Source organism: Molothrus ater, chromosome 10 (assembly GCF_012460135.2).
Source record: "Molothrus ater isolate BHLD 08-10-18 breed brown headed cowbird chromosome 10, BPBGC_Mater_1.1, whole genome shotgun sequence".
Classification (NCBI taxonomy): Eukaryota; Metazoa; Chordata; class Aves; order Passeriformes; family Icteridae; genus Molothrus; species Molothrus ater.
This window is the reverse complement of record NC_050487.2, coordinates 4490920-4512231: the sequence shown is the minus strand read 5'-3', so window position 1 is coordinate 4512231 and position 21312 is coordinate 4490920. Positions and strand designations below refer to the sequence as shown.

General features: G+C 56.2%; 2 protein-coding genes across 2 annotated transcripts; one reads left to right on the top strand and one right to left on the bottom strand.

The window, feature by feature from the left end:
* The first annotated feature begins 251 nt into the window (after positions 1-251).
* LOC118690181 (leucine-rich repeat-containing protein 3-like) lies at positions 252-4837 on the top strand. The gene is made up of 2 exons (XM_036388933.2): positions 252-515; positions 2755-4837. Exon 2 carries the CDS (start codon positions 2768-2770, stop codon positions 3623-3625), a length of 858 nt encoding a protein of 285 aa, XP_036244826.1. The 5' UTR covers positions 252-515; positions 2755-2767; the 3' UTR covers positions 3626-4837.
* Positions 3785-21171, bottom strand: TSPEAR (thrombospondin type laminin G domain and EAR repeats). Its single transcript, XM_036389193.2, has 12 exons — positions 20922-21171; positions 17343-17563; positions 17031-17269; positions 16034-16124; positions 15483-15639; positions 14682-14813; positions 12204-12436; positions 10748-10934; positions 8135-8364; positions 7871-8058; positions 7230-7331; positions 3785-7005 (listed from the first exon to the last, which is right to left on the bottom strand). Exons 1-12 carry the CDS (start codon positions 21013-21015, stop codon positions 6852-6854), a joined length of 2028 nt encoding a protein of 675 aa, XP_036245086.1. The 5' UTR covers positions 21016-21171; the 3' UTR covers positions 3785-6851.
* Between the last annotated feature and the right edge of the window lie 141 nt (positions 21172-21312).

Sequence of the window (21312 nt, the reverse complement as noted above, 5' to 3'; positions counted from 1 at the left end):
CCCGCAGCCCCCGGCTGTCCCACCACGCTGCTCCCGCCGCTCCGCTCCCGCACCGCCCCCATCCCCATCCCCGCACCGCCCCCATCCCCATCTCCGCACCGCCCCCATCCCCACCTCCGCACGGCCCCCATCCCCATCCCCATCTCCGCACCGCCCCCATCCCCATCCCCATCTCCGCACCGCCCCCATCCGCATCCCCGCCCCTATCCCCATCCCCATCCCCGCACCATCTCCATCCCCATCCCCGCACCGCCCCCATCCCCATCTCCGCACGGCCCCCATCCGCATCCCCGCCCCTATCCCCATCCCCATGCCCGCCCCCATCCCTATGCCCGCCCCTGTCCCCATCACCTGCCGCTGCCGCCGCGGCGGGGCCGCCCGGCCCGGGGAGCGGCCGCAGCAACAGGTGGGGCCGGCCGGGACCGCGGCTGAACGGAACCGAACCGAACCGAACCGGCACTGACACCGGCACCGAACCAACAACCGGAGCGAAGCAGAGCCGCCCTGCCGAGCCGGTAAGCGACCGCCGGGCTCCGGGGTCGGCGGTGCTGCGCGGAGGAGCCCCGGGTCCCCGGCAGGGCAGCGGGGCGGGCCGGAGCATCTCCCCCGACAGCCCCGGTCCGGAGAGGCTGCGGCTCCTGAGAGCCCCCGGAGCCCTTGCATGCGGTGGGAACCGGCATAACGCGTCCTTGTTCCCCCGGAGAGACGGAGCTGTGAGAGCTGCCAGAGCCAGGGGCATTTTGCAGGGCCGGAGGGATTCCCGGGAAGCCCAACTTCCATTTTCCCGGGAAGCCCAACTTCATATCCCGGGCTGAATCCACTGCTGTGGGCAGGGCTGAGGGCAAAGCTGCAGACAGCATCCCTCGAGTCTGAGCACACCTCGGGTGTGAGCATCCCTCGGGTATGAGCATCCCTCAGGTATGAGCATCCCTCAGGTGTGAGCATCCCTCGGGTGTGAGCATCCTTCAGGTGTGAGCACATCTCAGGTGTGAGCATCCCTCGGGTGTGAGCATCCCTCGGATGTGAGCATCCCTCAGGTGTGAGTATCCCTCAGGTATGAGCACATCTCAGGTGTGAGCATCCCTCGGATGTGAGCATCCCTCAGGTGTGAGCACATCTCAGGTGTGAGCATCCCTCGGGTATGAGCATCCCTCAGGTATGAGCATCCCTCAGGTGTGAGCATCCCTCGGATGTGAGCATCCCTCAGGTGTGAGCACATCTCAGGTGTGAGCATCCCTCAGGTGTGAGTATCCCTCGGGTATGAGCACATCTCAGGTGTGAGCATCCCTCAGGTGTGAGCATCCCTCGGGTGTGAGCATCCCTCAGGTGTAAGCACAACTCAGGTATGAGCATCCCTCAGGTGTGAGCATCACTCGGGTATGAGCATCCCTCGGGTATGAGCATCCCTCAGGTGTGAGCATCCCTCAGGTGTGAGCATCCCCCTGTGGTACCCTGGGCACACCTGAGGGATGCTGCTGTTGCCAGGGGAGTGCCATTAGCAGAAGGATTCTGGTGCCAGAGGGACAACTTGGTGTCCATAATGACATCACATGGGACATTTAATTCCTGTGAGAAATGTTCCCTTGGCCTCCCAGACCTCCCCTCAGTGAGGGTCTCTTCTGCCAGGCTGGCCAAGGCAGCAGCAGGGACATGAGCAGCACCAAAGGCAGAGGAAAGGTGCCCCACCTGCTCCACCTCCTGCCTTGCCACTGGCAGCACTGGGGTGCCCTTTGGGGCTCCTGCATCACCCCTTTTACTGTGCCAGGCAGTGGCTCCTCCCTTCCCCTCCCAGCCCCAGAGTCAGGCTGTCAAACCACACTCCTTGTTTACTTTAAAAACACAACTCACCTCCAAACACTTCTTTGGTGAAACTCGTGCAAACTTGGCTTGTACCAGCTCGCAGACCAGAAGGGAAGGGAAGGGAAGGGAAAGCAAAAGAGCTCCACATTTTGTTATTTAAAACCCTGGGGGTGATTAAATCACTCTGATGATTCTTGGAGTCTGACTCATAATTTTTTTTAAACATTCAGGGTTGGTGAGATAGGGATTTATTGCTGCTGTTCTCAGCAGCAAACCAATGCATCCCCCCTGGAAAATGGCAGCAGGATGGGGCAGAGGCTCCCAGCCCATCTCCACTCCCCATCCTGCAGCTCCCTTTGTCCACCTGGGTGCTCTCTGCAGAGACAGGGGTAGGGCAGCTGGGGTTTCTATTCCTAATTAATCCAAATTAAGCTGTCCTGGGAAAGACAGCCAGTGTCACTCCAGCCTCATGAGCCCAGCCTCTCACCCCTTTGCCAGGCACATCACACACGAGCCATGCCCTCTGTTCCAGGCAATAATGCTGTGTCACATTGTGCTGGTGTTCACAGGGGTCTTAGGATGAGGGAAGAGATGAGAATGGTGACTCCATGTTTCAGAAGGCTTGATTTATTATTTTATTATATATAGTATATTAAAACTATACTAAAAGAATAGAAGAAAGGATTTCATCAGAAGGCTGGCTAAGAATAGGAAAAGAATGATAACAAAGGCTTGTGACTGGCCGAGACAGCCCGAACAGCTGGGCTGTGATTGGCCATTAATTAGAAACAACCACATGAGACCAATCCCAGATGCACCTGTTGCATTCCACAGCAGCAGATAACCATTGGTTACATTTTGTTCCCGAGGCCTCTCAGCTTCTCAGGAGGAAAAATCCTAAGGAAAGTATTTTCATAAAACGTGTCTGTGCCATAACATCCCCTCCACCCACAGCTTCCCTCCAGCCATGGCAGAGGCCTTGCAGGGACACCCAGGGACCCTCCTGGTGCCCAGGAGCTGCTGCCATGCCCGGGGAGCTGCCAGGGGCCGTGCTCAGCTGCCTGCCTGCAGGATGACCCTCACCACCACCACCAGCGTGGCCCAGGCTTTCTTCTGCCTCCTGCTCTGCATCCCCTGGGGCAGCTCCTGCCCCCGCAGCTGCCGGTGCACGGAGCGGGCCGGGGCCAAGGCTGTGCTCTGCAGCTCCCAGCACCTGCAGGAGATCCCCAAGGACATCCCCAGGGACGCGGTGCTCCTCAAGCTGGATGCCAACAGCATCACCAGGATCCCCAGCAACGCCTTCAGGCACCTGTCCCACCTGCGGGAAATCGACCTGTCCGGGAACGCCATCGAGCACATCGACAGGGCGGCTTTCAGAGGGGTGGCAGCCGGGCTGAGGAGCCTGGACCTCTCCGGGAACCGCATCCGCAGCATTCCCAAGGAGGCGCTGCTGGCTCTCAGGGCCAAGCTGCGGCTGGCCAACAACCCCTGGCACTGCGGGTGCGCCCTGCAGGAGGTGCTCGGGGAGGCGCGGCTGGACCCCGACTCCGTGCGGGGCATCACCTGCCACACGGCCCCGCGCCACGAGTACGTGGGCAAGCCTCTGCTCCAGGCGCTGGACAGCGGCGCCAACTTCTGCAGCGTGCCACGGAGGAGCACGGACGTGGCCATGCTGCTCACCATGTTCGGCTGGTTCGCCATGCTCGCCGCCTATGTCATCTGCTACGTGCGCCACAACCGGGAGCGCTCCCGCGGCCACCGGGAGCACCCGCGGGCACTGCCGGGCACCCGGGGCCGGGCCGAGAGCTCCAGCACTGCCCTGTAGTGAGGGCTGGGTGCCAGCTCCAGGCTTAGCCACAGGGAGCCCACGGCAGAGAGCACCAGTCTCGGGGTCTCCAGCTGGTCAGAGTGACCCCAAAATAGGTTAGAAAGTGTGATGGTGTTCACAGGGGTCTGAGGATGAGGGAAGAGATGAGGATCTGACTCCATGTTTCAGAAGGCTTGATTTATTATTTTATGATATATATTATATTAAAACTATACTAAAAGAATAGAAGAAAGGATTTCATCAGAAGGCTGGCTAAGAATAGAAAAAGAAAGAATGATAACAAAGGCTTGTGGCTCAGACTCTCTGTCCAAGCCAGCTGATTGTGACTGGCCATTAATTAGAAACAACCACACAAGACCAATCCCAGATGCACCTGTTGCATTCCCCAGCAGCAGATACTCATTGTTTACATTTTGTTCCTGAGGCCTCTCAGCTTCTCAGGAGGAAAAATCCTAAGGGAAGGATTTTCCATAAAAGATGTCTGTGACAAGAAAGTCTCTTTTCCCAGTTCGGCACTCGAAGGAGTCAGAGCTCTTCATTTCTCAGTCTCAAGGTTGTTTATTGTTTCTTATCTATAAAAGTTTTTCTCCTGTCCAGCTGAGGTCCACTCAGCAGGACAGTCAGAGGCACTCTGCCCACCTTGGTGTTATCTTTTTATACTAAAATCTATGTGTACAATATTTACAATTACTCCCCAATACCTATCACCTATGTTAGACAGTGAGCTTCTACTCTAAACCAGTCCCAAAGTGCCACCATCACCGCAGAAGACGGAGGCCAAGAAGAAGGAGAAAGGCTGGACACACCCAGTTCCCTCCATCTTGCCCCCTGAACCCCCATACCAAAAACCCCAAAATCTACTTTTCCACCCTGTGATAACTTCACTATTATTCTGCCTAAACTGTTGTGGCTTGCAGATCTTCATCTAAGGTTGGTAATTTGCTCCACGGGCCACAATCAAACCCACAGGTGTTTTGGGCTCTGTGCCAGGGCTTCTGAGCCCCCTGGCAGGGGTCTTGGCCATTCTGGACAGCCAGAGGGATGTGCTGGTTTCCCACACCATCACAGCAGAAGATGGAGGCCAAGAAGAAGAAGGAGAAAGGCTGGACACACCCAGATTCCTCCATCTTGCCCCCTGAACCCCTATTCTTAAAACCCCAAAAATCTATTTTTTCACCCTGTGATAAATTCACTATCATTCTACTGAAACTTTCATGGCTTGTAATTCTTCATATAAGGTTGGTAATTGTTTTTTCCAAGGGATAAATCAAAGGCACAGGGGTCTTGGGCTCTCTGCCAAGGCCTCTGAGGCCCCTGGGCAGGGGCTCAAACCCTCCAGGGCAGCCAGAGGAATTTCCTGGGTTCTGACACACCAGCACCACCCTGTAGTGAGCGCTGGGTACCAGCCTCCAGCAGCTCCACAGAGAGCTCATCACCACCTGATGGGCATCAAAGCTTCTCAGCAGGATTCTCCAGTGCCTTCTCCAGACCAGTGCCCCAGTCCTCCCTCCCCAGCAAGGCTGGACTGAGTGTAAGCAGGTGACATGGGACACCCCACGTGGGTCTGTCCATGGTGAGCAGCCTCTGGGGACAGACAGCCCCAGCCAGAGCCTTTTTCCCTACCTGGCTCGCAGGGAATGCAGCCCCAGGCACACCCTTGTGGTGGGAGAGATGCGTTGTGGGGCCAGGAGGTCCCTGCAGGGGTGCACAGGGGTGACCCCATCCTGGCTGCAGCGAGGCATCAGCCTTGCCAAGGGCAGGACAGGCTCCCCAAGGCCCTCAGCACCAGGGAAACTCCAAAACCTCTGTCTCCTCAATAAAGGCCTGCACTTAGGGAAAAGCCCTCAGGGTTTGTGTTGTGCTGGGAGATGGTGGAGCTCATGGTGCTTGGGGGGCTTATCTTAATCCAATCTGTCCCAAAGCAGACCAGCCTAAATTCAATGTACCAGCACAATTCCCATTAGGGGCCATCCCCTCCCACCCTCAGCCCAAATACATCTGGTCTTGCCTTATCTTGCCCTTCTCAGGGCTGGATTAGAGTTGTTGCTCAGAGCTCAGTGATGGAAGCAAATCAAATTCTCCCTTTTCTCACAAGGGAGAAATGGTCCTTCCTGGCAGAGCCAGCTGCACTGAACAGGGACAGGAGGGAGGGATGCAGAGGCTCACCCTGCAGCTCAGGACCCTGCACAGGCTCAGGCTGTGACCCCCCCAGCCCTTCTTGATGGGGCTGGCACCTCCTGAGTGCTCCCAGTGCTCAGCTCTGGGGAAGGCTGAGAGGTGCTCTGGGACACTCCGTGGGGCCTGGGTGGGGGGAACAGAGGGGCACCCCCAGCCCAGCACACTCCTGAGCTCAGGGCCACCTCATCCTCACTGGCCATGGCCATTCAGGGGTGATTTGATGGGTGAAGGGATGCAGAGCAGCTGGATTACCCATGTGGGAGAGAGGCTGGGTGCACACAGTTTATTAGAGCTCTGGTTAAGCAAAAGAGTCCCCCCCAGCAAAGGTGAGGAAAAGAGGCCACAGTTTCACCTGAAGCAGGTTTGGGTTTTTCCCCACTCCCATGCAGGTGGATGGGTCCAAATGCAAAGCAGGTTTTCTCAGGGGTCCCTAACCCCAGGCAAAGGTGCATGGAGCAGCAGTGGCCCTGGAGCACACCCACAGCTCTGTACAACACACACAACACTCGTTGAGGGACACCCAACCCACAGAGGGAGGGTGGGCAGGCCCTGTGGCACGAAGGTGACATGAAGAATGGCTGCAATGCCAAACCAGATGATGCTCAGGAACATCACAGCCCCAGGCAGACAGGGCCAAGCCTGGACACACTTTTCCCCCCAATTTCTCACGTGTTTACTCCCCTGTGCCATGCACCCATCCCAGCAGCTCCTGCTCTGCTCTGCCTCTTCCTTCCCTGCCTTTGTGCAGGCTCTGGGTCCCTCCTGGGCACTGGAAATTGCCAAGCACCATGGTCCTGGCTAAGCCAGGGGATGCGCCCAGGCTCCAGCAACCTTGGCTAGGACATGGCTCTGGAGCGTGGTGGCAGAGCTTTCCCAGGAGAAACAGCCCCTGGACAAGGCTGCAGGGAGCCTGGAGCTCTCCCCTCCTCCTCCTCTTCCTCCTCCCTTCCTGCAGCAGCCCCTGCCCGGCTGATGCTCTGATGCTGCAGCCATTCCCGGGCTCCGTGTCCATCTGCGCCGATGGGCTGGGCGTGTCTCAGCTGCCTCAGGTGGTTTTCAGCTTGAGCACCTTGGAGAGCGGCTCCTTGGCGCTGGAGTAGAGCAGGAAGGAGCCCTCGGCGGTGTGGAACGCCTCCCAGTCTCTGCAGCCCACCGTGGGGAGCTGGTGGGCGGCCACGAAGCCTTCGTAGCCTTGCCACCTGCACAGGGAGGGCAGTCAGCTCCTGGGGGCGGGGAGGCACCTGGGAAGTGCCAAGGGGATGCCAGCTACCAGCTGTGGCTCAGGGTGGGATGTCCCTCACCAGAGCTTCCATGCCTGCCTGAAAGCAGGGAATAATCCTGCCCACCCTCCCTGGGCAGGTGCAGCAGGGTGTGCCCGGGTTGTCCCTGCTGGGAGCAGCCCCCAGCCCGCCCTGTGCAGTACCTGTAGATGATGCTGTTGACAGAGAAGGTGAAGCCATCGAAGGAGTTGGCCACCACCAGGAAAGAGTCGTCTCCCACCGAGAAGAACTCCCAGTCCAGGGCACTGGGGAGGGAATGAGCAGAGGGACAGGTGAGGTGATGTCATGTGGCCACCCCACCCCAGTCTCTGACACCCTGAGGACACACAGAAAACCCTGCTCTTCCCCCCAAGGCTGTTCCTGAAAGAAATCCACCCTCATTCCCAAATCTAGGCCCTTCTCCCAGTCCCCACTGGGATTTGGTGCCAAGGAGCCATCACCCACCACCCTCCCCACCAGTCCCAGTCCCTGGGAGTGTGAAGCCTGCAGGAACCCTCCAGGAGACAAGCAAGTGCAGATTGAAACTGAAAGAGGAGAGGCCCTGGCACAGGGTACCCAGAGCAGCTGTGGCTGCCCCTGGATCCCTGGCAGTGCCCAAGGCCAGGCTGGACAGGGCTGGGAGCAGCCTGGGACAGTGGGAGGTGTCCCTGCCATGGCAAGGGGTGCAATGAGATGGGCTTGAAGGTCACTTCCCACCCAAACCATTCTGGGATTCTGTGAGACCTTTGGGGTGCTCAGGGGAAGGGCACAGACCAAGGAGCACCCTGAATCCGTGCACAGGTACCTGTAGGTGAGAAGGTCCTGGAATTTAACAAACATCTGGGCCGTGATGTTCAGCTCATAGATGGAGGAGTTGATGGCATAGAAGTTGGAGGGTGCTGGCATCCCACTGTCATAGCTGTGGCTGTTGGCAACAGCCAGGAACACTCTGTCCCCAATGTGGAAAACCTCCCAGTCAGCTGCACCAAATGTCTGTGGGGAAGGAGGCCATGAGGAGCTGGATGTGGCTGCCCTGTGTAAACACAGAGGAGCAGGGGCCAAGCCTTACCAGGATAGACTGGAAGAGCTGGAAGGAGCCCCTGAGCCAGATGTAGATGTGTGAGTAGATCCTAGTGGACGTGCCATTGAATGTGTTGGCTACAGCCAGGAAGGAATATGGCCCAATGGTGAAGAACTCCCAGTCGTAGGCTCCAGAGGTAGGAATGGTCTGGTTAGTTTCAAACAGCCCTGTCCTGGGGTTCCACCTGTATATCACACTGTCTATGTTGTGGTTGTTCCCTGGGGGAGACAGATGGGCACCATGAGGGAGAGCAATTCCTGCTTTGTGTAGGAAACAAGACCTCAGAACAGGCTCAGCTACCTTAACATTTACCAGCAGGTCACGAGGCTGTTTGCAAGTGACCTGCTGCTCCCCAGGAAGCAGCCAAGAGATCCTACAGCCTCCATTCCTACCTAAAGACCCCTCCATCCCTACCCAGAGTCTCCCTTCCTAGAGCCTCCATCCCATGGAACACACCACAGCCTGGCCCACGTGCACAGTGGCAGCAGCAGCTTTGTGGCAGCCCTGGCAGAGGAGGGACAGGCAGGGGCTTTGTCCCCACTCAAGCAGCACTCCAGAGGCTCCCTGCCAGCAGCCCAGGGTGGACAAGCTCTGCTGGCTGTCCCACAGATGCGTCCCTACACCACAGCACATGTCACAGTTGAGATGGCCACCATACACAGAGCATCACCACACAGTTTCAGAAAGCTTCAACCCGCACAAGAGTAACACCACAGCACTTCAGAAGGCTGCAAGGCTCTGCCCTTCTTGTTCTTTAGCCCAGCCTTTTACCCCCTGCTGTTGATGCCCTGCACCTGTGTGCCCTCTGCTCCCTTTGGTGGTTGGGCAGTGCCCCTGGGCACTCCATGGCTCATTGCTGTCAGTGCTGCTCACCTGCTGCTCACAGCTGTGCCCATTGAGGCTCAGCCCCACTCCCAATCGCCACAAACTGTGTGCCTACAGCCCCAACATCCTGACACTGGGGGCTCCCCCCTGCCTTAAAGCTCCATCCAGCTCCTGGACTCTGCTCGAGCATCTCCACCTCACGCCTGTGTGGGACCCAAAATCCTCATTGCAACAGGGACTTGGGCAAAGAAGGGCAGCAGGAAGAGTGGCAATGGCCACATGGATGAGTGGCAGCTCCTCAGGGACTGAACCCCCAGCCCCCTCTAAGGGAAACATCCCCAGCTTGGCTTGGCCATGATGGTCTCACGCCCTGTGTGATGTGCATGGCTGCCACAAGGGAAGATCTCAGCCACCTGGTCCTGATGGAGTCCAGCAGGTGACACAGGGACTTTCCAGCCCAGCAACCAGCTCTGAGCCTGGTGCCAGAGGCAGTGATGCCCCCTGAGCCAGCCCTGGTGGCAGGGAAGGAGCCAGTGGCCATCACCTGAACCCAGCTGGGAGCATCCACAGAGCCAGGGCTGTGCTGTCAGCCAGGGCTGCACATCCCAGCCCAGAACGACTCCCTGGGGAGGGGAAGGAGGCTGGATCATGGCTGCAGGGTAGCCAGGGAGGGAGGTCAGCTGGCTCTCACTCAGTTTCCTGTGTGCTCACAAGGCTGAGGATCTGGCCTGACCAAAGGCTCAACCTGTGGCACTACCAGGTTACACAGAATTGGGAACAAAAATGAAAATAAACAGAAAGATTCAGCACAGACCCCCTCCCCACTCTTTCCTTGTCCCTTGCAGCCAGAACCCCTGAGGGTCACTGTGTCAGCCACCTGCTCAAGAGCTTTTCTCTCCTCCCAAGGCATTGGGTGTCCTGGGGGACCCCAGGCTGAGTGCTCACCTCCCCGGCCCCCCTGGGCATGCACGGGGAGCCTCCTCTGAGCAGGGCACTGCCAGGCTCCCAGGCTGTTGGGAAGGATGAAAGTTTGACAAGAAAGTCTCACAGATATGTGTGCTTAGCAGAAAGATTTTTGAATGGGGAGCCTGAAGAATAGAAATGAAAGCAAGTTTTGATATAGAAGAAAAGAATTGCTGAGCCAGTCTCACTGGATAACCAAGGAGGCAAAGGGTGTGCTAGTTAGAAGGGGTTTTTATGCCTTAGAGCAAAGGATAAACCCACCCCAAACAAGAAGATCTTTTTACCAAGCACAAAGATAGCACAGGCAAACAAGGCAGCAAAGTTGCAAGTAGAAAAAAGGTCTCAGAATTTTCCTCTGCAAGAAAACTGAAAACCAACTTCTAGCTTAAACTGTAATGTACTAACTTTTAGTGATTGGAGAACAGTAACATGAATATGGTAATTATAGTAGTTATGATAGGCTATAGATAACAATTAAGGTATAGATTGGTTCTACTGTATGAAGATGCTCAGCAAAGAAAAGTATAAAATGCATTGTAACCAAAACCAAAGGGTCTCCAGGCCTGCCTGCAGCTGGAGCTGACAGCTGTGGGCACAGCTCTGTCACCCACAACCCTACACTGCTGTAATGTCTTGGATGGAATAAACTGCATTTTGGATGGAATAAACTGCATTTTGGATGGAATAAACTGCATTTTGGATGGAATAAACTGCATTTTGGATGGAATAAACTGCATTTTGAAGAGTCCCACATCCCTCATTTTGGCTCCCACACCAGACACCCCCCTGCAGGGAGCACTGAGGGCTGGCTACCTTCTCTGTGGTTGACCACAGCCAGGAAAGCCTCTCCCTGGATGACAAAGGCCTCCCAGTCGCGGGCGCTGTGCGTGCTGATCCTCTGGTACGCCAGGAACTTCGCCTTCCTGCGGCTCCACTTGAAAATCACTGAGAACTCCTGGCCCCTCTCGTTCTGCTCAAAATTCGCCACTGCCAGGAAGATCTGGAAAAGGAAAAGGCAGGATGGCTTGGGTTTCTCCTCTCAAAGCAGCATGGGTAAGGAAATGCAGGGGGAGGTGGGATGGAGGTGGCTGGTGTGGGATGAGATGGTCCTTGGGCTGTCCCCAAGCAACACAAAGTGGGGACAGGGACCCAGTGGCCTGTGGGGGTCTTTGTGCATGGCAGGGGCACAACTGGCAGCCAGCAGCTCTTAGACAAGGAGTGGGAGAGCTGAACTGTCTGCATGCACACCCTCCAGCCCCAGGAATGGGAAGCTTGGACATGAAATGCACTGGGGAAGGAGGGAGGTTCAGCTGACAAACCCCCCTGTAAGCAAAGGTGGTTCAGAACAAAAAAAGGCAGATGTGATAATAATAACAATGACAATAATGATAACAATCCCCTGAGACAAAACATCTTCCAGACCAAGAAACCCAGCAGAGATGGCCAAGTGCAAGGCAGGGAGCACATCCAAGCTCTGTCATGCTGTGCCAGCCCAGTGTCCTTCAGATGGAAGGAGATTATGCAGGATTATGCCCCAGTTTGGGCCACAAAGAGGCACAGGGCCACAGCCCACAAAGAGGAAGAGTCAGTGGGGGTGTCTGCTGCCTCCTGGCCTGTACAGGACCAGGGCTTTGTTCAGCCATCGCCAAGGACAGGGCTCTGCTGGGCTGTCCCCCTGTCCCTCCACAAAAGGTGAATCCCCAGCTCTGCTCTCTCTGCAAGCACCAGTCCAGGGAGCCCCTTTGGAGCATCTCCAGAAACAGCTTCAGTGGGAAGAGAAAACCCTGGGGACAAAGCCAGAATGGGTCACAGCAAAGGGGGAACAATCCCAGCTTCCCTGGGAGCCCTGCACAGAGCTGGCTCTCAGCTGATGGCTTTCCTGGGCTCCCCCAAAGTGCTAAGTAGCTTCCCAGGGAGAGAAACCAGGCAAATCCTCTGCTCAAGCCCCAGGGCAGATTGCCCAGGGGAGGAGAGGTAGCTCTGAATTCCTGGAATAATTTAAAAGCAAGAGAATTTAAAAATGCAACAGGTTGGACTCAGTGGGTCTCAAGAGGGAACTGCAGGTCCTGATGGCTCTTTAGGACCACAGGCAGAAGATCTCTGAGATGCAGCTACCTATATTCCCTAAACCTATATTCTCTAAACCACACCCAAGACTCCAGGCTTCAGAGAACCCAGTGTTGGGCAGCTGCAGTTTATACCTTCAGTTTATACTTTACACCTTCAGTTTTTATACTGAAACATGGGAGCACCTTCCTGGCAGCCTCACCTTCTTCCCAATGGTGAAATACTTCCAGGACTGGGCCTGGTGTGTGGGGATGTTCTGGTAGTGCACAAACTTGCCGTCAGTCCACCTGTAGATGGCTGACCCCGGGGGTGTCAGCCGGTTGGCCGTGGCTGCAAACAGCCCCAGCCTGGGGATGCTGAACACCTCAATGCCCATGGTCTCCGAGTTGGTCACCAGCTTCTGGTGCTCCTCCACGTAGTCCAGCCTGGGTTGGACTGGGAGCACACAAAGAGAGGGATGAGGTTAGAACCAGGTGGGTTTTAGCTGGAGAGGAGCGACATGAGGGGGGCTTAGTGTGGGTATTTTTGCCCCCAGCAAGTGAGAGGAATGGTGAGGAGGACTCCATTGATATCAGAAGGCTAATTAATTACTTTATTATACTGTATTATTCTATAATATATTACATCTAAACTGCAGCTGCCAAACACTCAACTGCCCAGAATTGTCGCCATGATATTTTCTGAAAAATCACTTTGCCAGGATTTTTTCTCCTGAGAAGCTGAGAGGACTCAGAGGAAAAGAAAAAACAATGGTTATCTGCTGCTGTGGAATGCAACAGGTACATCTGGGATTGGTCTCATGTGGTTGTTTCTAATTAATGGCCAATCACAGTCCAGCTGTCTCAGACTCTCTGGTCAGTCACAAGATTTTATTATCATTCCATTTCCTTTTCCTGTCAAGGCTTCTGATGAAATCCTTTCTTCTATTCTTTTACTATAGTTTTAATATAATATATATCATAAAATAATAAATCAGCCTTCTGAAACATGGAGTCAAGATTCTCATCTCTTCCCCTGTCCTGGGACCCCTGTGACACCACCACACAGAATCTGGTGACTGTCAGCCCACAGTCCCAACAAACAATTGGATTCAATTGGTCAGTGAATCAAAACACTCACACCAGAATCCAATTAATTACCAATTCCCTTCAGGTAAACAATCTTCCACAATGCATTCCACTTGTGAACAACACAGGAGCAGTAAATGAGATAAGAATTGTTTTTTCTTTCTCTGAGGCTCAGAGGATGTGAAACCCAGAAATATTCCTGGCCAGAATTGTGCCTTGCTTTTCCCTGTGAAGAGAAATGTGGTGACCCTGGCTCAGTGGCACCTGCTGCTGTGCAGAGCTCTGTGGGGCACATGAAGGTCCTGGTGCCACTGGGGGTGAAGGGCCAAACCCAGGGGTGGGAAGAGGCTGACTGCAGCACATCCAGCCCTGTTCTCCAGCAGAGAGCAGAGCTGTGTCCCTGGGAGCAGGGAAGAACCACATGCCACAGATTTTGATCACTTTGATGTATTTATCCTCAAGAGAACAAGGAGGAGATGACAGCAGGAGAGGTTAGGGGAGGCTAAGACAGAATTCATGTCAGAAATTGGAGCAGAAACCTCCAGAGTGGCCCTGATAGCAGACAGATGGGCACTGAAGGGGCAGTGTTGGTGGCAGCAAGGGACACAGGTCAGTAAGACCCCACCATGAGCTCTCCTTGGGGAAAGAGGGAAACTGTGCCAATCCTGATGGCCTCCAGAGGTAGGGAAGGAAAGGGGGTCCCATCACTGCTGTGGGGAACAAATGGCTCATCCAAACCCACCCTGTGGGTACCAGCAGAAGAAATATGCTGGGAGAGGAGGGAAGGGAAGGACAGCTCAGTTAGGGACTTATCCCATCCTCCATGTCCTCTCCAGGGATCCTGGGAAGACAGCCTGGAGTGAGTGAGAGTGCCAGTGGATGAAATCCATGTCATTATTGAAGAGCACCCATCCATCCCAGGCTCTGGTTGCCTTTCCCACCTTGGTACTCCCACTGATTTCCTTACCAGAGGCCAGATGACATTGAGACCTGTGTCTGCCACCCTCCCAGTCACCTCCAGCATTTCTGGCAGCTTTGGGGCCTCTTTGTTTCCCCTTATCCACCCCACAAATGCTTCAGCACTGGGGCAGCACCCCAACACCCTGAGCATGGCTCTCCATGGGGTAAGCTGTCCTGCTCAGACAGGTCAGGAGCTCATCCAGCCCAGAAAATTCCCAGGAGGGACAGATAACATGGAGAACATCCTTCTTCTCTGTGAGACAAGCAGAGAAGAAGGAAAACACAATTCTTATCACTTGCTGTGCCTGTGTTGTACTAAAGTAGAATGCAATATGGAAATTGTTTACCCAAAGTGAGGATGTTTTGTTCCCGTGGCCTATCAGGGCCAGGTGTGTGTGTGTGTGTGTGTGTCAGACTGTCATGGGGGAATCAGAGATGAGTGCAGTTCTGTGCAGCTCTGAGCAAGAGTGAGTGCATGGCAGATTCAGTTTAGATGAAATACATGTAGTATAGTATAATAAAGTAATTCTTTAGCCTTCTGATGATGGAGTCACATGCATCATTCTCTCTCCCTTTTGATTTACAATAGCAAAGCTCAGCTCCTGCTCTGCTGCAAGGGTCTCCTTCCCTTCCCCAGAGCCTCCCCTGGGTACCTTCCAGCATGGAGAGCCAGGTGCTGCCGTTGCAGAGGTAGAGCCCTCGCTGGGAGGCGTTGAACCAGAACTGAGCCTTCTCCTGCTTGGAGCAGCGGGGCCGGGCCCCCAGGGTCACCTTCATGTCAGTCTCTGGGCATGGAGAGTGTTGTCATTACATTGCAAGGGTTCCATATTGCTAGAGTTTTTTGTACCTCCTTGATGTTTCTTGCAGGCAGCTCCTCCAGGCACTGACCCTTCCTCATCCTCACAGCAGCCAACTGACTCCAGTTCCCCCCTCAACCCACCAATCCACTCTTTTGTAACACTCTTCTTTTTGGCTGCAGCTGTCGGCCTGTTAACATCAGGCCTGCTCCTAATCTCTAATAATTAACCCAGCTGCAACTCTTTAGGGGGTAAGATTATTTTCTATACTACCTTTATTTGCTTATGTTCTATCTCCCTACAGGAGAGGAGCCAGGCAGGAGCCTCTCAGTGCACACAGTGCAGGAGCACAGAGGCAGGAGGGGCGAACATCCTGCTCTCATCCTGATGATGGGCATGGGGGGAAAATGGAATCCCAGCACAGATCTGGGAAGCCACAGACTGGGAGAATCTGTGTGGGGCCACTGACACGAGGCCAGGGAGCCAGGCAGGGCCACCTTGCCTGTTCAGGGAGATTTTGGACAGGGATCCCAACACACACACACACTGAGAGTGCTGGGAACAGGAACACCCTCCTGCCCTCTGCTCCTGCTTCATTCCCAGCCCCTTCCTGCCAGAGGTGGAGGAGGCCAGCAGGGCCTGCCATGGGGCACTGACCGTAGGGGTATTTGAGCACCTCGTTGCTCACTGCCTTTGCAGGCACATCCTGGAGGACACTGGGGACAGAGAGCGTTGCTACTTTGAAGTTCAAGCCGTGGCACATCCGGGGGGTGGCATCAGCTCCTGGCAGCAGGACAAGCTGTCTCAGCAAGCCCTGGGAAAGTGGGAGCAGAGGGATGGAGACCAAGTGCTACAGATCACAGGATGGGACCTGCAGGCAACCCATGCCTTGGACTTCCTGCCTGCCTCCTGCTGCCCTCCCTGCTGGCATGCACAAGTGCCCACGGGATTCGTGCACATCTGTCAGATCCCAGATGCACAGCTGGGGCAATCTAACAGCTGGAGTAAGGGGAGCATTGGCACGGGGCTTGGAGCAGCTGCCTTGCAGTGCCCTCACATGGGAGGGACCCACAGGAGGGACTCTGCCTCCTGTGCCATGGCCCAAGCCCTGCCAGCACAGGGGACTGACTGTGGGTCACCCCAGAGCAGCCAGGAGCAGCCCTGAGCCCGCTGGGCACCCTGGGGCAGCCCACAGCAGGGGCACCTACCGTGAACAGGCCTTTCCTCCTCCTCCTGTTGCCCAGGTAGAAGCTGGCTCTCCTCACGGACAGCGAGGCTGGAAATGGGGTCTCCACCACCCTGGGGACAGGCAGAGGAGATGTCTCACAGAAAAGGACAGTTTCAAAGCATCTATTGGTGGCCAGAGGAGATGTGGGTTAAATGGGAAAATAATCTAGGTGTCAGGTCTTAATTGGATAGTTTAGCCTTAAAAGATCTTATAACAAGAGATTGTTGGCCATTTTGTGCCTTCTAATGAAAAGCTGCCAAACTCACAGTAATGAGACTGTTTTACTGATAATAAATAATAAAAAAATAATAAACACCTGAGTGTGAACACGAATTACTGTCTCAAGTCTTCAATCCAGACCCAGAAAAACCAACGACTGGTACCCCCAGAGTGGAACAACATCACCCTGCCCACCCCACTGAGCCCCCCAGTGCTGCCCCAACCTACACATCCTTGGGGTTCTTAATTGGATAGTTTAGTCTTAGAAGACCTTGGAACAAGAGATTGTTGGCCATTTTGTGCCTTCTAATGAGAAGCTGCCCAACTCACAGTAGTGAGACTGTTTTACTGATAAGAAATAATAAACACCTGAGTCCAAAGATGAATTACTGTCTCAAGTCTTCAATCCAGACCCAGAAAAACCCACAACTAGGACCTTCACAATGGAAGAACATCACCCTGCTTGCCCTGCCGAGCCCCCCAACCTACACATCCTTGGGGTTCTTAATTGGATAGTTTAGTCTTAAAAGACCTTGGAACAAGAGATTGTTGGCCATTTTCTGCCTTCTAATGAGAAGCTGCCCAACTCACAGTAGTGAGACTGTTTTACTGATCAGAAACAATAAACACCTGAGTGTGAACACGAATTACTGTCTCAAGTCTTCAATCCAGACCCAGAACCAACGACTGGTACCCCCAGAGTGGAAGAACATCACCCTGCCCACCCCACTGAGCCCCCCAGCGCTTCCCCAACCTACACATCCTTGGGGACGCTGCAATCCACCGTCAGGGAGAAGGACTGTCCGGACACAGCCAGGACGAGCGTGTGCCAGCGGCTGTCGGAGAGGGACACGTTGGGGAAGGTGACGCGGCTCTGCCATCCTCCGGCGCGCTCCTGGCTCCAGAAGAGGAAGTGCAGCTTGTCGGGGGCGTAGCGCAGCCCCACCAGCACGCCGGGGCTCTCCTCCCCCATCAGCGTGAAGATGTACTCGTTCCTCTGCGGGAGGGCACGGGCTGGCACCTGCGGGGCCGGGCCGAGCCGAGCCGTGCCCAGCCGTGCCCGCGCTCACCTGGGCGGGGCGGCGCAGCGCCCGCAGGGTGACGATGATGGAGAACTCCTCGGGGAAGCGGTCGCAGTGGATGAAGAGCCTCGAGGCGGGGAAGGCCAGCGCTCGGGGCCGCGATGCCGAGAGCTGCAATCCTCGCAGCCCCTGCGCCTGCAGGACCCGCATGCCCCGGGCCAGCCCCCCGGCCGGCACCGCCTCCGACAGCACGTCCAGCGGGCGCAGGTCTGTGCCGAGAGACAGCCCGGGGGGTTAGCCCCAGGTGGGATGTGCGGGAATTTATAAAATTAGAGGGCTTGGGGAAAGCTGCAAAAGGCAGGCTTTAGATAGCAGCAGAGCTAAAGCAACAGTCATGAGATAGGTCAGCAGAAAAAGTATTTAAACTGTGGAAAAAGCAAAGGCAAATAGAAGAATAGCTTGTGTATTAATGCTTGTCTGAATAGCTTTCTAAGCTGCAGAAAGTTTATCTAGCAAGATATTAAGAAGGTTAAAACTTAATAATGGAGCTCTGTGCGTTGAGGCTTACAAGCAGGTATTGTATTGGAAATAAGCAAGCATTGTTTTAACCAAAGGCACGAGTGCTTATGGTGATTGATAGAACTACTGCCAATGTGCTTTTGCTTTGTGTGATTGGTCAAGAAGCTTATAAAGTAAGTTGTAACATTAAGTTTTTTGGCCTGCTGCCTAGATTGTGAGCTGCTGGCATCTTCCCATTGTCATAATCATGCAATGAGACTGATGCTGAAAAATAAAACAGCTCGAAGCACTGTCCATAGCAGCCCCATCTCGTTCGTGTCTGTAAATAGCCCCCAGCCGGTGTCAGGATGGGGTACCCGGCTCTGGCAGAGCAGCAGGATGGGCTGGTGTGCTGCAGGAGCATGCCAGTCCTTCAGTCCTTCCCTGGAGTCTGCCCCGAGCCCCTGCTCCAGGGCCAGAGGAGAGATTTGCCCTTCAGACACAAGGCTGGCGTCTCCATCGCCACAGGGGAGCAGTGGGAGTGCAGAACCATTCACTGAGGCAGCTCTGAGTGCTGACACTGGAGCTGGGAGCTGCCAGCCAGGCCCTCCCTCGGGATCCCCCGGCCCCAGCAGGCAGGGATGTGCTGTGATCCCTTTGGGATCAGTTCTGAAGGGGATTGGGGGAATTGTTCCCAGGGTGACATCCCCAGATTGCAGTTCCCCAAACCACACTGGGTTCAACAACTGGAACACCTTCCCAGCACGGTGGGATGAGGCCTCCATCCTCAGCTGCTTCCAAGGCTGCCACAGAGCTGCTCTCAGGGCAGTGGGGACAGCTCCACCCCTCCGGTGCCGCTCGGGCTCTCCCAGCCCAGCCCTCATTGCACACACGCACACGCACTCTCCCAGCAGGCACCAAAACCACTCATTAGAAATAATTACCCTCTCCCCTGAGAAGAGAACGCCGTGCCCAGCCCCAGGGCATCGCCCCGGTGAGAGCACACAGCACAACAGCACCAGAAAGAGCCACCCCATGGAACAATGCCAGGTCCAGCGTCGTGGCATAGGAAGGGCTGGAGCAGCTCTGGGGACTTCTCCTGGCCTTGGACCCTCCTGGTTTTATTTTGGAATGCTTTTCTGGCAGAGGAGAGAGATGGTGCCCGAGAGATGAAGCAGCTCTTGGCTGCACTAACCATCCCTGATTCGGTCCCACCCCGCTGAGACCTGGCTTTTAGCTCCAATTTGTACAAATAAATCCGGGCTGCCGGGGCACAGCAGGAGGGCTGGGAAGGAGGGAGCTGCGAGCAAGGCTGGGCTGTGTGTCTCAATCCAAACCAGCTGCAGAAGGGAAGTGCTTCCTCCAGAGACGCCTGGCCAGCACCAGCCCCGTTCCAGGTGGGCAGAGCCAGGAGGAATCTGCTCATGTGGCTCCATCCAGACCAGAGCAGGGACATGGGTGAGGTCCTCCCCACCCTGGCAGCTCTGTGTGCCCCCTGCCCACCCCACTGCTGGTTTAAGCTGTTCCTAAAGCAAAGCCCTGGTGGGGGGGGGTTAACTGGAACAGCTTATTTCAGAAATGCATTGCTCAGGCAATGGCCAGTTCCTGTTTTTCCCAGCAAAAAGTACAAGCTGAGCTCAGGCTTGGATTTGCAGAGGGGTTTAGGAGCCCCCAGTTGCCCCTGAGACGCTGAGGATGAGCTGGGGGAGAGCTCAGTTGTGGGCCAGGAAGGGGCCAAGTCCTGAAACCAAACCCAAATCCCTAACTCCAAAGGTGTGCCTCCCACATCCATCACTGCTAGGGCTGGCAGGGCAGCTGGGGTGCTCCAGCCCAGCTTGGGCAGCACAGGGGGGGGCAGGGGGCCAGGGGGCCTCGTGCTGGGGTCCCCAGGATGATGCTGGGGCCTCAGCACCCCCAGGATCCTCCCAGCCAAGGCTGCTTGGGGACAGCAGGGACATTCCCAGAGAGACTGGAACCCCTCAGGGAGGAGGCAGAAACTCTCCAATCCCTCCCTGTTTTTCTTCTCACATCACCTGGGCTGGAAGAAAAAGCAAACACAATTGCCATCAAACTGGGACAAGCCCTCAGCAGCCCCAAAAACGGAGCTCAGGCTTCGCTGCCTGCAGAGCACAGGGGTGGGGAGGGGATGGCAGAGCCGGGGCACCGGGACCCTCCTGGGCTCGGGAATGACGCCGGGGACGGCGGGACGGGAACTTCGGCTGCCGGGAGGGTGGGGATTGTGCCTGTCAGAGCACAGAAGAGTCCGGGCAGGAGGGACTTTCCAGGGGGACTTCATGGCTTTTTCCAGTCCTTCCCCTGCCCTGTGCCTCCAGCAGAACCCGGGACCAGCCCTGTGCAGCAGGGACAGGCACAGCTCTGCCCGCAGCTCCCAGAGGGCTGGGGGCTCCCCTGGTGGCCCTGCCGGGGCTGCAGGCCCGGCAATGACCCCACACCCTGCCACCATCCCTGGTGCTGGCATGCAGCCCCTGAGGCATCACTGAGCACCGAAACACCAGGGCTGGGCTGCCAGGAGAGGCTGACCCAAAACAGAGCACATCTTCTGGGCTTTGCCCCCAAATCAGAGCTCACCTCCTGGGCTTTGCCCCCCAAAACAGAGCTCACCTCCTGGGCTTTGCCCACCAAAACAGAGCACACCTCCTGGGTTTTGCCCCCCAAATCAGAGCACACCTCCTGGGCTTTGCCCCCCAAAACAGAGCACACCTCCTGGGCTTTGCCCCACAAAACAGAGCTCACCTCCTGGGCTTTGGCCCCAAATCAGAGCACATCTTCTGGGCTTTGCCCCCCAGAACAGAGCACACCTCCTGGGCTTTGGCCCCAAATCAGAACACATCTTCTGGGCTTTGCCCCCCAAATCAGAGCACACCTCCTGGGCTTTGCCCCCCAAATCAGAGCACATCTTCTGGGCTTTGCCCCCCAGAACAGAGCACACCTCCTGGGCTTTGCCCCCCAAAACAGAGCACATCTTCTGGGTTTTGCCCCCCAAATCAAATCACACCTCCTGGGCTTTGCCCCGGCAGCGTGGGGAGCAGCCCAGCGCTGGGAGCAGCCCGGTCCCGGCAGGTGAGCGCACCTGGCCCCGGTGCAGCATCCCCCGCGCTCGGCCCCTACCTGTGCAGTGCTGCCAGGTCCTGCCCGCCCGGATGAAGCCCCCGCCGCTGGCCCAGCGCAGCAGAACCACCCAGAGCAGCAGTGGCGCCGACATCGGGGCCCGCCCGAGGGGGGTCCATGCACCGGGACCCCCCCGTGTCCGCTCCGCCCGGCCCGGCCCGGCTCAGCGCCCCGGGGGCTCCGGCATGCGGGACCCCCGGGTCAGCCCCGGCGGCTGCAGCCCCGCTCTGTGCCCGTGCCCGGCCCGGGCATCGCCGCCGGGGCACGGCCGCAGAGGCAGTGCCGGCTGCAGCCTGCACACAGACATTTAAATGAGAGGTCGGTGGTGGGAGAGGAGGAGTCCCGGCTCCTCCGAGAGCTTTTATCTTTTGCCCAACCCTCTGGAAGGCGG

What these genes read in the sequence shown, in the direction of transcription:
- LOC118690181 (XM_036388933.2), top strand. Translation starts at nt 2,768, where the DNA reads ATGGCAGAGGCCTTGCAGGGACACCCAGGGACCCTCCTGGTGCCCAGG.
- TSPEAR (XM_036389193.2), bottom strand. Translation starts at nt 21,015, where the DNA reads ATGTCGGCGCCACTGCTGCTCTGGGTGGTTCTGCTGCGCTGGGCCAGC. An exon ending in ATTTCACCATTGGGAAGAAG is followed by an intron (nt 10,935 to 12,203) that starts GTGAGGCTGCCA and finishes TTCCTTTTCCAG; the next exon opens with ATCTTCCTGGCAGTGGCGAA. An exon ending in CAGGACCTTCTCACCTACAG is followed by an intron (nt 7,332 to 7,870) that starts GTACCTGTGCAC and finishes TTCCCTCCCCAG; the next exon opens with TGCCCTGGACTGGGAGTTCT.